The following is a 16,189-nucleotide window of genomic DNA, read 5'->3' on the forward strand; positions in this document are numbered from 1 at the left end:
ACAGAGAGAGAGACAGACAGAGAGAGAGAGACAGAGAGAGAGACACAGAGAGAGAGAGACAGAGAGACAGAGGACAGAGAGAGACAGAGAAAATCAACAGAAAAAGCTATCTCCAAATTATAATTAGATTATTTTATTGCGTGACTGTTTGCAACAGCTGGTGGAGTCAGGCATAGCCCAGAGGTGAAGATCATGGGTGAGACGCTGATCAAAATAATTAATGGCGAGCAGCAAAGACTTCCTTAATATGCCCCGTACCATCATACATTATGCTATAGAGATTTCCATGTACGTGAACACAGCCAGTAATGCAAGGTGTCACTGGCCGGCCAAGCTACCTTTGCCGGTCCCTGGCTAGTCAAGCTACCTTTATTGGTCCCTGGCTGACCAAGCTACCGGTGCCGGTCCCTGGCTGACCAAGCTACCTTTGCCAGTCCCTGGCCACTCAAGCTACCTTTGTCGAGGAAACTGGAATAGTTCAGGAACGGGTCTCGAAGAATTCGGGGTACTAGTAATTAGGGGTGTGCACGGGTAGTCGGGTATCCGTTCTACCCGTGAGGACCTCGGGTAGTCGGGTACAGGATAGTAACCGAAAACCCGAAGACGCAGACGACATCATGTGCAGTGCATGTGTAAAAATTCATGTTATACCCGCATGTCCACCCAGTGTGTAAGGGATGGGGTACCCGGGTGCAGTGTGGTATTACCATGGAAACATTACCCGATCGGTTACCCGTGCTACCCGTGGAAACCTACCCGAACCCGATACCCGAAGAAAACGCTACCCGACTCAGCACTACTAGTAGTTCACTCTGTCGTGTTCTGGGCTCCGACGGTTTCAGGGCGCCATCTCTATACTAGTCGGGTTTCTTTTGGCCCCAGAAGCACAGGTGCAACGGCACAGGCAAACGCGCACAGACATGCATGTCACACATTCTCTCACAATGGTCAACAATCAATCAATCCCCAACATGTAACAGGGCATCTAAGGTTCAGTAAAAGGTGTAAAAGAACTACAGGTAGAAGGTGTCAGACACCACCTAAATAATCCCTTACAGGTACATTTCGCCGGTCCCGAGTACCATTCTTCGCACAGGCCATTTTTCGTTTACGATGCCACCACCTGTGCAAGTACACAATAACACATGCAAGAGCACACAACTACATGCTACTCGTCTCATCGTTCTACCGAATATTGCATGAGCAGTTGAAAACGTGAACTCTTGGATCTCATTGGAGAGCTTCATACCTGGCCAATACCAGTCGTGATGCAGACTCAACTGAACCAAGGGTACTCGGGACCCTAGTAGTGCCTCAGACTATCGTTTTGTGTTACCCTGATGCCCTAGTACTACACAAATTTGTAGTATTCGCCTTTGTCGTTCAGATCGTTTGGATCAGCCGAAAGCAACTATCACTTCATTCAAATATTAATTCAAACAGCTTGAGCTGAGGCACTCGTGCAGTAGTTTTTGCACGTGTAGATCGTTGATCTTGGTTCGGGTGAACGCTACTAGTCGCTAGCATTACTTAGTAAACCTACACGTTAGCTTGCTTAGCGCCACGGAGGGCGGACAAGAAGAACACAAACAAGAAAACCTTGAAAGCGCGTCTCCATGGATCCAACACGGCAAGAGAAGTGAGATATCTCGAGAAAATAATTGACCGAGTTATAATTATTATTATGATCATGACAACAGTAGATTCGTGTTTCACGGTCCGGAAATCAGCCAAGTTTGCATGATTTTAGACGTCCTGTTTTAGGATTTCGGTGTTTTTGTGTGACTGTGTGCGCCACCCGGCAAGTTTCACCACGAATCACCAGGCTATCCGTATCAAAAAACCGAAATCAGGACAAACTCTGCTATGTGACCTGCACCCCATTGGTGACTGGTCGACTGCAGCTGACTGGTTACCATGGTTACCAACTGCCAAAAAATCCCGATTTTTTTCTTCTTTTTCTTGTGCATAGTACCAAGAGTACATACCGGTATGTACTCTTGATAGTACTAGTAGTAGTTTTACGACTCCCGATCTCCTGAGCTGCATGCATGATCGTTCATCGACTTGTTGTCCGTCACTCTTTTTTTGCTTTTGCGTTTTGAGCTGCATGGTGAGGTCCTGAGGAGTGTAAACTGTGCGACTGCATGGTTAGAAAAATTAGGGAGGGATTGTGTGTTCTCCATGTCGAGGTCTAGGAAATAGGGTAAGGGACATGGCTGAGTTGATGGACACCAGTACGAGTACAGATGCAACCTGTGAGTATTTGGAATCGTATGAAATTGCCATGCTGTGTAACATATATCTGAAGTTTATAAAAATTCCGCCTTTGTTTTTGTTCCATTGCAGCTCTTGCAGCTCCGCCACCAGCCACACCAGTAGAATCTACTTCTGCAGAGGAAACTACAGCGGTAGCCCCCAAAGTAGAAGATTCAGTTGCCGTAGTCGAAACTCCAGAAGCGCAGTTTTGGGCCACAGTCAAGGAAAACCCTTCTGACTTTGATACGTGGGTCAAGCTACTGCAAGTTGTTGAACAGCAGGTATGGATAGTTGTATGTGTATGTGCATATGCGCCGGTATGTGAATGCGTACATTTTGTGCGTGTGTGTGCATGTGTGTGTTTGTGTTCGTGCGATTGTGTTCGTGCGATTGTGTGTACGTCTGTACACGAGCGGCCTCACCGAAAGCCGGCAAAGTGAGCTCATATGCTAGTTCAAGTTCTACCGTGTATGTGACAAGAGATGTCCGTAGCTGCGGGATCTGCAGAAATATGAGGTTGGATGCTTCGCCATGAAGCAATGAGATGCTACACACCGCCCCATTTGTTTAAAGACCACTGTATGTCAAGGTGCACGTGTGGGTGTGTGTGTGTGCATAAATGTTAAACCTATCCGTGAAAATGTCCGGTGGAATGTACCAAGGGGCTATCCGTAGATACCGATATTTATTTAGAAACGAAAACTTTCTCTTCAACCCCCTTGAGAAACGAAAATGTACAAATGGACCCAAATGGACATGGACCAATTAAAATGGTACATACTACATGCATGTTTTCACGGTGACAGCGTGAACAAGGCGAGGACACACTGCATGGGAAACATTTACACTGTGTCCTCGCCTTGTTCACACTGTCACCGTGAAAACATGTTACCTATCAGGCAAGGCTTGCATTACATACATGTAGTATCAATATTTTTGTCTTTTTTCTGGACATGCTCACGTATACAAACTGTATGTCGATATTTTTCGCAGCTTCCACTGCATTTTTTTTAGTTTCCTTGTTTTTATTGCATTATGAAGAGAAGTGGAGCGACGCTCTAGAGGCTGTGCCGATGCAGCTCTGGCCCAGGAGCGGGGCTGACAGACTACCAGAAGCGAATGGTGACAAAAAAAATAGCTCGTGTGGGTGAATTTTTTCACCGTGCGAATCCTGTGTGATTGTGATGAAAAGTAAAATATTCCCGGTTTATAATCTGAGGATTGTTCCCTCAGTGTGACCCGCCGTGTGTGGATTGGGGTATGAATTTATGACTCCCTAGGTCGTACACTGTCGTGTTCGGAGTTGCCAAGGGCAGCTACGTGGCTCGAAAAACCCGTATGACAGAACCCAGTCACGAAACGAATTAATTTTGTTTCCACCCTACCCTCCTCCCTCCCTCTCAGAAAGTAAAAAAAATATTGAATGTGTATGCATATACAACAGAAGTCGTAAGCGTGTCACTGCTCCTACTTCCTATCAATGTTTTCTAAAACGAAATTGGTCAACCCCCTCCCACCCCATAACGAAAATTGTTTTGTGAAGGAAGTTCGATACTTCTGGACAATCGCTCATGTAATGATCACGAACAAGCACAAATCAGAGTGTGTGTTGGGGGGGGGGGGGGGTGCACTTGGTAACATAAATGGCAAGAAAAGCCTGTTTTTCAATGTCTTGACCTATGCTAATCTGAGAATTCTCTTCGATCCTATTGCAGATGTACAGACCACTGTAGATGTCTCCTTGTACAATGATTTCCATCACTGCCATAAATGAGCATCTCACTTTTGTTTGTGTGCAGTGTGGCACTGCAGCTCTATAGAGCAGCTTTGCTTTGTGCAGCAGTAGACCCATTAATATGGATATGAGAGGGAGTGGGCGAAATACTTATATTTTTCTACTTGTTTTCCAAGACATGCTAACCTTGCCTCTACTGTATTTTGCATTTTTCCAGGACAAAACATTCGCAGCTCGAGAAGCGTTCGACACGTTTCTGGCGAAATTTCCATTCTGCTATGGGTATTGGAAAAAATATGCCGACTACGAGCAGCGCCAAAGTGGTAACGCAACTGCCAAGGAGGTATGTCATTCGCCATTTGCCCATTGTGTGTATGTCTGTACAGGAGACGTACCGGGGAAGTACATTTTTCTGTATTTTCTGTGCACGTAACGTAGCGCGGAAGTAGCAACAGCGGCTGAAACAGTGCTGAATGCGCTGCCGAGTGCAGAGCTTTCACACTTGTGGCAGACAACGGCGAAAACAACACTACTCGTTATTGGTTGCTACTTAGACTTTCATCCCCTATGGCAATCTTCTGGTAACCCCGGGTGGGTGTTTTTTTTTCTTCAACTTGGATGTACATTTTTTTTCTTGAAAAGCACATAACCACCAGGAAAGCTGACAAAGAAAAAAGAGTAAGAAAAGACAGATATAAAGAGAGCTGAGAGAGAGCTGAGAGAGAGAGAGAGAGAGAGAGAGAGAGAGAGAGAGAGAGAGAGAGAGAGAGAGAGAGAGAGAGAGAGAGAGAGAGAGAGAGAGAGAGAGAGAGAGAGAGAGAGGGTACAGTTAGAGGAGGACGAGACATTGAATGGTGGTCGCCACAGTCACAGATAGTAGCAGTGCTGGTGAGGCTACAGGCACTCCACTCATGTAACATATTACCATTCATGCCGGTGGAGGGTTACGATTTTACTAAGCCATGTTATGGTCCTTATACACGTTGTACAGATGTACGAAGTTCTGTACTAGGGCCGTAGGTGTGTACATACCCGGTTGGGTGTTCATTGTGTGCTATACATGCGCGTTTGACATAATAATTGGAAAACAATCGCTTTTCAGCTTCTTTACTTTGGATAGAACTAATGACACGCTAGATCTTTGTCGGAAAAAGTCGTATGAAGTGCCTTCAGGCCCATTTTCTTAGTGGAAATTTCAGTAAACACAATATGGTCCTGCACTGAATTGGGAAGATCCAGGCCGTTCACTCTACTTGCAACAGTACATTGTGCGGTTCGAACCCAAGTTGAGGTACTGTAAACCGCCTAATGTTCGCGACACTAAATTTTCGCGATTCAGAAAAGTGGACCGGTTCGCGATGTTAATTTTTCGCGATTCTAGCTATCCAGCCACCATACACTATTAGGACTACAAGTACTCGCACTTGAAAATTTGAATTCGCGCTGTCTAATTTTCGCGATCTGATGGCCATCGCGACAAACGCGAACATTTCTTCGTCGCGAATATAAGGCGGTTTACAGTACCTTTTTTGGACCTTTTTCAAGTTTCAAATTTCGCGGCACTGCACCATGTACTGTTAAATCGCCAAAGACGGGAACTCGCCAGAGCTAGGGCCCATCTTTTTGTGTGTATGGACTGTAGCTGAGCATACAAAAGTCATTTGTATAATTGTTTTCTTTTTTTCCCCCGTCTGCAATATTTGATGTACTTCTTGAAGTAGATGCACTGAATATTATCGAAAAAAAAACGCTTCTGAATCGTATTGTACATGTTACTCGCAGTAACTTGTTGTAGGAAGTACATACCTGTGAACAAGTTCGTATCCGGGCTAATGCAGACACTAAACGCACAGTATTGTAAACACCACGCTGCCAGGAGAAGTCTTGTACATTGTGCCTGTGAACATGTTCGTAGATGCGGTGGGTTAATCCCTTGTGGAAATCCCACGCACGCTGCTTTTACAAGTACGGTATATATACAGTCAAATCTGCCGTTAACGACCTCTGCTGTAGGCGACCATCTACCGTTAGCGACCGATTTTCCGTGCACCAACGGTTTCACGTACAAATTGATCTGTCCAGAGCGACCATCTGCTGTGCGCGACCAGCGACTGTGATTTCATGCACGGTGGCTGCATTCAAATCTGCTGTAAGCGACCGCGACCCACGTTCAGTCAGGTGCGAAACTGTACTTGCCAGTGTGCTGTCAACTTCAAGGTGTGAAATGCGCTGTCTTGCAAGTGCACCCCTATATTCTATTGAATATCCAATAAAATGATACCAAAAATCACATTATTCTCGTCGATTTGAGTACATGGAAGCATAATTATGTGCATGCCCGGTATGCCGGATTTACCATACATCTGCTGTAAGAGACCGCTTTTTCTTGCACCAAGGGGCGGTCGCTTACGACTAGGGCTGAAACGATCGTCCATTTAGCCCAATCGATTACTCTTTATCATAACGATCGATTATTCGATTATAATCTTTAAGAGGCCGCACCTGGAATATGTACGTAGAATGGCCAAAAGTGGAAATATGTACAAAATTTTGCACAAAAAAAGTGTTATGTATGCAGACCGGACGCGACCTTGACCTAGTACCTTCGAGCTTCATGCTCCAGCTTCGTTGTACTACACTACTTGGACTGTTTTTCGATTTTGACAGCATGTAAACAAGGCGAGTCGCGCGTGCAGTGCGTAAGAAATTTAAAAATTTAAAAACGCAAAGTAATCGTAATCGGTAATCTAAACGATTGCTCGATCGTTAGAGTTATCAAACGAGTACTCGATTATTCGGTATAATCGTTTCAGCCCTACTTACGACAGATTTGACTGTAGTCGCAACTTGTTTTACTGGGTTCCTCTACAATGGCACTGCTGATGCTATTTTGGTCTGCGCCCCTGTTGCTCTCCAGGTCTACAGGCGTGGATTGACTGCAGTACCGCTTAGCATTGATCTGTGGATGCAGTATGCAACGTTCACAGAGCAAACTAGCAAGGCCTCTGATCTGGACAAGATCAAAGAGGTGAAGGCGTAAGTTGTCGGCATGTGTTTTGGAGGTTGGCTAACCCATTTCTCTCTTTGCAGATCACCAGGGTAAGTACCTGTGGCTGCCGTTATTTGATCTTGCTTCCAGATGCCTCGCTGTAGGCCTGAAGAGTGGTGCACGTTTCTAGACGTGTACACCACACACACGCACAGTGAGTGTGTACATCGGTCAGGCCACGCCGTGTACCGTCCTGCTACCGTAGTGTCCATGTGACGCTGATGTCCGAGAACAGGAACAGGTTGGTGTCTGACGCGAGGCGTTGGACTGGTGGATGGTCTCTTTGTGTTGATGTCGCCTCTCTGCTTCGGCTGCCCAAGCCCGTTGCGGGCGACGCAGCCTACCTGATATGTGACCGTTGTACTCTCTTTGCTCCTCTCACCAGCTGCTCAGGCTTTCGCATTGCCTCGAGTTCTGCTCGGTATTAAACAGGCCACAGGTAATGGTCGGCCATTTTCACCACGCACTCACACAGTTCTGTTGCCTGTGCTCGCTGAGATTCGTTTCACTTGTTGGATGGAGTTGGGCTGTTTCACCACCCAGCCATACGGCTTCTGTCTAACACGCATATTTCACTTGTGTGCTCTGCTTGGTGTGGCAACTGGCAGTATTTATGATGCTGCTATAGCTACAGCTGGCCTGGATTTTCGCTCGGATCGCCTCTGGGAAACCTACATTGACTGGCTGAAGAACTTGAGTTGCCTGAAGGATGCTCTTGATGTGTTTGATCAAGTACTGTGCGTGCCAACACAGCAGTACAGCAAGCACGTTGATAGGTGAGTCATCTGTAACCCTTTACAACTATACGAGCTGCCGTAAATGTATGTGATTTTGAATATCAATACAAGTATTTTTATTGTTCTTGGGATCATCTTCGTAATCTTGAGCTTCCTGGAAAGCTCTCAGCGAGAGGAAGAGAATGGAGCCACGCACGATGACACGGACAACACATACCCAGTGCTGGACAGCAGCAAAACTGCGAAAATGTTCTGAACACCGACAATTTTGTTCTGCACCGACGATCTCATTTTCTTTGCTGAGTATCGAACTTTTCCTGTATACCCTTAGGGCCGGGTTCCACTGCGGCTCCGCTGCTCGTCTTTCGCGGCTTGAAACGTCATCATTACCATAGTGACCGCGGCTCGAGCTGGAGCAGCGAGTCCGCGGCTCACCGCGGGCTTTTGCTACGATTCTTGAGCAAACACTGCGAGCCGCGGTCGCGGCTCGACCTGTTTCCCGTACTTTGCGTTGTTTCGTACGCGAGAATTTTAAAATTCAAATTTTAATGCGTTGCGCAGGCCAGATGACGAGGATCTTTTTGATTTCGCGCGGGTAGGCAGGTAAAACGTCATAAAAAAAAGTGGAGCACAACCGCGGTACCGCGAATGGCGAGTGTCAGTGGAACCGCGCTGCTCCGCTGCATGCAGCCAAGTGCCACGGTGCAGCGGAGCTGCGGAGCCGCAGTGGAACCCGGCCCTTAGAATCTAGGAAATAAAACCAGTGCGGATTTGCGAGAATCTGCATAGCGAAAAGTCTTTCCTACCTGTAGTATTATACTCTGAAAAGTGAAGAGAAATTTGCTTGATACAATTGTCAATCACCTTCCTCTGGCTCTTCTTTGCTTGCACACACACACAGGTTCAAAGAGCTGGTCACATCCCAGCGCCCAGTTGACATACTCTCTGACGAAGAGTACTCACAGCTGTACCATGAGGTCAATGCCGCCATTACAGCCCAGGAGGCGCTGTCCTCCATATCGGCAGTGCCGACGGCGAGTAACTCTCCTGAAGCTGTGACACCACCAGCTGCAGCGGCAGCTGTGTCGACACCGAGCATGACCACAGCCAGTGATGAAACCACAGCTGAGAGCAGCGCTGTCAATGGTCATGCTGTGGCGCCAGCAGATGGTGATACCAGCACTCCTGCATCACCAACCTGTGTATCATCGGAGGAGCCTGCCGATATGAAAGCAACCGAAGAGGGTGGCTCTATACCAGCGACAGAAGAAGGCACCTCCGTGCCAGCAACAGAAGATGGCACCTCCGTGCCAGCAACAGAAGAAGGCACCTCCGTGCCAGCAACAGAAGATGGTACCTCCGTGCCAGTAACAGAAGATGGCACCTCTGTGCCAGCAACAGAAGAAGGCACCTCCGTATCGGGATCAGATGAAGGCAGTTCTGGATCAGCAGCGGACACAGTTCCTCCGGTAGAGGCCGATGCGGAAGCAGCGCCAGCAGAAGCAGCACCAACAGAGTTGGATGACCTAGCAGAACTGAAAATGCTAGCGGAGCAGGAGGCATTGGCTAAAGTATGTTCCTGGCCAGATTAAGAATATCTGTACCTTTCTCAAAGCTGAATGGGGAATTGCATAGGAAATTGTATTCGAATTGAAGTGCTTGACTGACTTGAGTGCCGCCGTCCTTATAGATGTGTGCACTTTGGCCAATCTACGTCTATTACCGCCAGGTTTTCATGACTGATTTTGTGATTGAACATGATACATGTATATGTAGAGCTACTGGGCTATATACTATGTCGTACTTGGGCTACAGCATTTGTCTCACTATCCATCCTGTGCTTCTTCAGCGCGATGTGAAAATGGTGGCGGGTATTCGGGAACGAATTATCTCGAAGAGGTACGCAGTTCACGAGGCGACGCAGAACGATGTGCGCAAGCGATGGAGCTTTGAAGAAGGTGTAAGTGCAAATCTGCTTCTCTCTCCTTCTCTCTCTCCCTCTCTCTCTCTCCCTCTCTCTCTCTCTCTCTCTCTCTCTCTCTCCCTCTCTCTCTCTCTCTCTCTCTCTCTCTCTCTCTCTCTCTCTCTCTCGGGGTGAAGACTTTGTGTGATAGTGCATATATTGCTGCTGCCCTTGCTCTTGTATGAGCGGTAAGTCCATGGTGAAACCAATTCAATCAGTGGATTTGTTTATTGTCCAACTTTATAGCTAAGTGTAAAAAATGCTCTGCTCAAATTGATGACTTCATCAACAGTGTGGACACTTGACTGAAAGTATGCCAAATTATGAGCAATGGGTCGAACATTTTTAACGTCCATATGAACTATTTCGTGGTGCACGTTCCTGTTTTGCGCAGATCAAGCGGCCTTACTTTCACGTGAAACCCCTGGAGCGGTCTCAGCTTAAGAACTGGCGTGACTATCTGGAGTTTGAGACGAAAGAAGGAAATGCAGACCGCGTGGAACTGCTCTATGAGCGGTGTGTGATCAGCTGTGCTCTATATGAGGATTTCTGGATGAAGGTGAGTTTGTCTACATGTACTCTGCCTCTGGATTTCTGTGAAAGACACGCAACGTGCATGCTAGTGACTGTGATGTTCTGTTCTCGCCCTCTGACTTCCTGTTGCATTCAGTGCACCTGCCTGGTCATACTTTAGCCCGTTTCTCTCATTTGTGATGCATCTGTGATATGTGCGTGTTTGAACAAGTCCTGTTCTGCCATGCATTGGCTTGTTTTGCTTTGGTGCAGTATGTCAAGTACATCGAATCCACAAAGCCTGATAATGTCCACAGAATCTATGAGCGAGCGTGTCATATCCACTTGCCGAAGAAACCGAACATTCACCTCGCCTGGGCAGCGTATGAAGAGGCACAGGGTGAGTACTAGTACGCCCCCTTCCCATTCTTGCACGGTATGCGCTTTCACACATCCTGGTCGAAGTACTGTAAAACGGCTAGTTTTAGCGACGGTGATATTTTAGCGACTTTAGCAAAAGGAGTGTTTTCGCTAAAGTTTTGTGAATTGGCCCAGATTCAGAAAATGCTGAAACTTTTACCCGCTAAAATTAGCTGTTCTTACAGTACCCACAATATGTTGTATGGTTGGAGCCTGAGAAATGAGATTACTTGCCAGGATTCGATATGCTTCTGTGTGCTTTTTGTACCTCTGGGGCATATTTGTACTGACCACTTTTTCCTCTCTATTTCTCTCTCTCTCTCTCTCTCTCTCTCTCTCTCTGTTCTCTAGGTGAGATTGAAACTGCTCGTCAAATCCTGCAGTCACTGGATGCTGCTGTACCACACATTGTCTTGGTCAAACTTCACCGTATCAGCCTGGAGAGGCGACATGAATTCAAGGATAATACTTCCAAGATCTTTGAGGAGGCGCTCGCACAATCAGTTTCGTCCGAAGCATTCAACTTTTACTCGTGGCGTTTCGCACGCTTCTTGTCAAAGGTAAAGGAGTCAATATAGAGATGTTCTGCTCTATGTCACGAGAACGTGACGCGGAGAATCCCGCGACTGCTCTTCACGTTCCGTAACGTATCAGAAACCTGTTCTGCAGATCTGCTCTATGTTCATGCAAAGAAATCACGTGGAATATGGGAATCTCTCTGATTCGAATGATACACAGCAGATCCGTACGCATTTTCTTTGCATATGCCACAAGGTAGAGAAGCTCATCTCTGCGTGGAAATCTGAACCCAAAACATGTGGAGCCATAGGCTCTGACCCAGATACCTGTTCTCTACATGATTTCTGTACATTTCACGTGAAGCAGAACCTCTCTAATGTGTGAAGGTCTCTCCCATGACAATGTCACCTGTGTATGCATGACATCATTTCCGGCTTTGCATCCAGCTCTTAGCTGGCCATGCTTCTTTAGTACTGTCTGTGCACTTACTAGTAACTGGGCCAATTGTGTACGTCCTGCTATTTTATAACTGTTCTAATTAAAATTAGTACTATTAGGAATATTGAAGTCCAACCCCCTTCTAAACGCACCGCTTTGCATGAAGGGTGCTCACTAGTGCGTTGACTCACTCGGCCACGTAGCGCGGGGCTCTGATATCACTGGTCCTAGCTGTACAGGCAGCTCTCTCTCTCTCTCTCTCTCTCTCTTTCTCTCTCTCTCTTTCTCTTTCTTCCATCTGTAATGGCAGCTCTCCTTGTCTTGTTCTCTGCTTTTTCAGACGTGTCACGACCTTGTCAGGGCACGGACTGTGATGGAAGCAGCGATTGAGAAAGACTCAGTGAGTAGTATAAGCTCTATTCGTTATTTTCTTCAGTGTGGTGTGAATTTGGGTTGCGTTTCACTGGTGCATGCCACGTCGCATTTCTACTGTCTACGCCGAAGGCTTAGAAGGCACTGCAAGGACACAGTATCTTAGCACCTTGTGACAAAGTGCTTCATTGGAAAAATATCATTTATAATAGGCCATTCAGAATTAATTGGTTGATTTGGATCACCCGGCCGACCGTCTTTTTCCATGCGACCGCAGAAATGTGTTTAGTCTTGTCAGTGCGAAAGAGCATGGAATCATGCTGGTCGTCTCGCTCCTCATTCTCCTTTGCCTCCGTAGCTTGTAGATCTGTGACTGGCAGGAATTCCGTTAGTATTGGGTCGTCTGTTGAACGGGTGTTTTGCTGTGTAAAGCTTGGCATGCAAGCCTGCATGGCTGTCCACACTTTGAACAAAAGGAACCCGACTGGCCGATCATATAGACCAGGTGCACGTGATGTATTTGAAGTGTGTTGTATTGCGGTTCTCTAAACTTGTGTCTACGCATTTTGAAAATTCTGTGTGTGTGCGTGTGGTGTTCAGGGGAATAAGCGTCTCTTCCAGCAGTTGCTTTCCCTAGAATTGGCTCAAGGTGATAATGTGGACGAGGCTCGCGTTGAGGTTGTGTTCACAGCCGCACAGAACAGCACATTGCTATCACAGAATGCCAAGCAAGGCTTTGCTCAGCGCCGCCTGCAGTTCTTGGAAGAGTTTGGCACATCACCGACTGTGTACGTGCGCGTAGTGCTCCAGTATTTAGCACATTTTAGCATACATTCACACTTTTGCCCAGATTGCCGTGTACTTCACAACTTTTGGTTCGCCTGATTTTCTCAACCTTGGGCCCTCCACAAAGTTCTTGGAAGCGGTGAAAATTATATCCAGCACCATTGAAGTTGCAGCCCAGAGAAGTCGTCATGTTGTTTTAAAGTGAAGATGCATTACTTCAATTTCCTTAACCAGTTCTAATTTTTGTTCTGTTGTGCCAGACCGAAATCTACGAAATAAATTGATGGCTGGCACTTGAGAACTAGGGAATTTCCTGTTTTACAACATGGGAAAAGCACTACAAATGAGAAAACTGCCAGTATCAAATTTCGATTTTAAACAACCAATGCTCTTTTCTCTGCTTCGTGTCTCGCAGGCTAATGGATGCGTATGAAAGCTATCAGAAACTGTACAAGAAGTCTGGTGGAGGTTCACGAAAGCGCACCCATGGACAAGACGGGTAGGCATAAAGTGCTGCTCCCCTGTTTTTTTTCCTTTCGTCATCCGAGACTGTGGTCTCTGTGAGACCAAACCTATGTAGTGCTGGTGTTGCACAAGCTACAAAAGAGTCAGTGGAAAACTATGTAGATCTACAAGAGTGGTGGTCCCTTACTACAGTGGATTTTTGACAAGGGAAATTATGCTCTGGGCAGCTGTGCTAAGCCTAAGGTCACTCTTTGACTTTTCCAGGAGTTTCGTTTTTCTGAAGAGGTGGCCTTATTGGCCTCTTCAGAAAAACGAAGCTCCTCGAAACTCCACAACCTCATCCGATGGGAGAGGTGGATTAGTTCCGAAGAGTTTGGAATAGCTACGTCACGTAGTACGTGGAGATGGTCGATCTGATCGGATGTCATCATCGCCATGACAATTCCACTGAAAAACTCTAAAATGATAGAAACCGTTCACCTCGACTATTATATAAATCTCTTTTAAAAATGTTTTCGAACAGTTGATGAAGACAATTCGGACGCCTCCTAAGATGTATTTGTTCTCCTCTTTTGCACAGTGGCCCATCGTCGAAGATGCCCCGTTTGGATGGCAGTGTCGAGGATTCACAGCAGGCCAGTGCGTTTGCGAAAGCCAACCAGGCACTGCAGGCGATGCATACGCAACCTGCAGCATCAGCAGCAGCTGCCGTAGCACCACAAGCAGGCTACGCGTACGCGCCTGTAGCAGGTGCAGCAGCGCCCACTGCACAGCAGCCATGGATGCAAATGCAGTATGCCACAGCTGGCCAACCAGCAGCAACGGTAATTATTACAGTCCTGTACATGTACATTGTATACTCTGCTGTTGCTTAGGACTCGACGAACGTGTGTGTCTGTGTGCATGTTCCAGCAATAGGGCACCTCTGTATGTCCAGCGGGGGTGCTACTTAGGGTTGTCTCAAAAAAATTCAATGTCACTTCAAAGGAATAGACTATAGTGTTCAGAAGTGGGGGAGGGGGGGGGGGGGGTCCTCTTCGTTTGGAATACCGGTTAGAAATTCCAATTGTATGCTGCAACATTTAAGTGCCGATGGCTGTTCTTGGGGCGATAAGCCTTTATGAACATGCTCCGTTTGGAGGAGCTCTGGAATTTTGAAATGACACCTTACAGCTCATAACAAAAGAACTGCGATTTACTGGAGAGGTTACACATCGCAAAGTGCGTAGGATCAAAAGTACACCATCGAAGTGTGAAACTCGGGGAGAAAGTTAGCCCACGGCGGCGAAGTTGTTTAGGTCATGTATTACTCGTGAGCACCTTTGCTGCATCTCATCTCATGGTGTGTAACTTACCTGTGGGTTGTGTGTGCTGCTTTCATTTGCAGGGCTATGCGTATCCAGCAGTAGCTGGTCAAACCTGGCAATACCCACAGTACCAGCAGTGACCTAGCATCGCCTCCCGTTCCCTCATGCTTGTGTGCGTTCGCATGAACAAATCCTGGGCGTGGAAAGACACCTTTCATTGACATCGACATCTGTAACTACCCCGAGAATCGTTAGAATTTAACAAGTCATCGATGGCACCAAGCCACGTTCTGCGTATAGTTCTGTTATAGTTGGAGATGTTTGAATCAACGCATTGTGCATATCACCAGTACCCCACTAATGCCGTGGCTGACGCCTGCACCACCTGAGAATAGTCTACATACTGTTGAGCTCATACTTTGTAGGTGTGTGCATATGTGTGTGTGTGCGCGCGCACGTGCTTGCTCGTGCCACAATCAAATGCTTCCGTGTTAGATGTGCGCTGCTTCCGTCAGTCCTCCCTGCCGGTCGTGCTCTGCTTCCCTGTCTTGAAGTGCTGTGTTGCAGTTGGTCGGTCAAGCACAGCCCTGTGGCCTTGCTGCTACTCCCGCTTCCTGCCCCCCCCCCCTACCCCTCTTCCGCCACTGTACTTCTTGGTGCTCTGCTCCTTTTCTACTTTCAGCTGGTTCTGACTATGTTGGTGATTCCGATGCCTGTTGCCTGCTTGTGTCCATGGTGTACGTGAGTGTGTGTGTGTGTGTGTGTGCGTGCGTGCTGCTGGATAGATTAACTCTTGTGTGCTAGTGAAAAAATCACGGTTAGTTTTCCGCATCCGCAGGAACGCCACCACCCTCTTGGATCAAGGCGCAGATGTAGCTCCTAAAGCGGTGGGAGGTGAGTAGATCAGACCCACCACAAAGTGGTCAAAGACCGAAAATCCCATTCACTGCAAAATCCTTCCGGTTGTAAGCAGAACTCGAACCTGGTACGCTCTGTTTCTCAGCCATGGTCTTAGACCATCCCACTATGCCTGCCTGCAGTGAAGCTTATAATAATAAGATCCGCTCTGATCTAGCCACCCACACTAACAGTTATTAGAGAGGTTCCGCACTACGTTAGTGGGCGGGAAAAACCCGTGAATTCGCGAGTTTGCACTCCAGTTACGGAAAGTTGTCTACGGAGAGTACGTAGATAGGGCTCTGATAACGTAGCTGGTCTGTAAGTGGATTGGAGTACAAATATAATAATTATGACTCTCTCTCCCCAGGTCTATCTGGTCGTACACTGCCGCGTTCGGAGTTGCCAAGGGCAGCTACGTGATTTGAAAACTCCCTATGGCGGAACCCAGATGCGCATGCAGTTTACGTAAGACTTTCCATAGATCGACTACGTTTTTTTTACTAACGTAAATACGTTATGCGGAACCTCTCTATTAGCAAGTAAGTTGTTTACCTTCACGGGGAGCAGGGGCACTGCAGTTGGATCCGGGTCACTGCAGTTGGATCCCAGGACGGATACCCTGATGCCGTCAATCCTTTTTTTCTGCACCTTGTCCTCACCCTCTTACTGAGGTGTGGTGAGCCCATAAGTGGGATCATGTCCAAGTACACCCAGAGTTTGGGGATT

The 16,189-nt window shown here is 47.1% G+C and overlaps 2 protein-coding genes across 2 annotated transcripts in view; one reads left to right on the plus strand and one right to left on the minus strand.

Annotated features, from left to right (window-relative positions):
• The window catches only part of LOC135805007 (histone deacetylase 6-like), a 25,254-nt gene extending 23,627 nt beyond the window's left edge, over window positions 1-1,627 (minus strand). The window contains exons 1-2 of the mRNA XM_065318993.1: window positions 1,250-1,627; window positions 1,057-1,123 (exon numbers count right to left, since the gene is read on the minus strand). Coding sequence (XP_065175065.1) covers window positions 1,057-1,101 — 45 coding nt within the window. The 5' untranslated portion in view covers window positions 1,102-1,123; window positions 1,250-1,627. The remainder of the gene's footprint in view (window positions 1-1,056; window positions 1,124-1,249) is intronic.
• A 461-nt stretch (window positions 1,628-2,088) lies between these two features.
• On the plus strand, window positions 2,089-15,168 carry LOC135805006 (pre-mRNA-processing factor 39-like). Its single transcript, XM_065318992.1, has 15 exons — window positions 2,089-2,258; window positions 2,350-2,540; window positions 4,212-4,337; window positions 6,912-7,030; window positions 7,652-7,819; window positions 8,682-9,351; window positions 9,630-9,740; window positions 10,138-10,302; window positions 10,530-10,656; window positions 11,028-11,236; window positions 11,974-12,033; window positions 12,606-12,793; window positions 13,207-13,290; window positions 13,837-14,080; window positions 14,644-15,168. Exons 1-15 carry the CDS (start codon window positions 2,216-2,218, stop codon window positions 14,701-14,703), a joined length of 2,565 nt encoding a protein of 854 aa, XP_065175064.1. The 5' UTR covers window positions 2,089-2,215; the 3' UTR covers window positions 14,704-15,168.
• The last annotated feature ends 1,021 nt before the right edge of the window (window positions 15,169-16,189 follow it).

Source organism: Sycon ciliatum, chromosome 1 (genome assembly GCF_964019385.1).
Source record: "Sycon ciliatum chromosome 1, ocSycCili1.1, whole genome shotgun sequence".
Classification (NCBI taxonomy): domain Eukaryota; kingdom Metazoa; phylum Porifera; class Calcarea; order Leucosolenida; family Sycettidae; genus Sycon; species Sycon ciliatum.

Coding starts and splice junctions, on each gene's coding strand:
- LOC135805006 (XM_065318992.1), top strand. CDS start 2,216: ATGGCTGAGTTGATGGACACCAGTACGAGTACAGATGCAACCT. Junction 7,820..8,681: donor TACAGCAAGCACGTTGATAG/GTGAGTCATCTG, acceptor ACACACACACAG/GTTCAAAGAGCTGGTCACAT. Junction 9,741..10,137: donor GATGGAGCTTTGAAGAAGGT/GTAAGTGCAAAT, acceptor TGTTTTGCGCAG/ATCAAGCGGCCTTACTTTCA.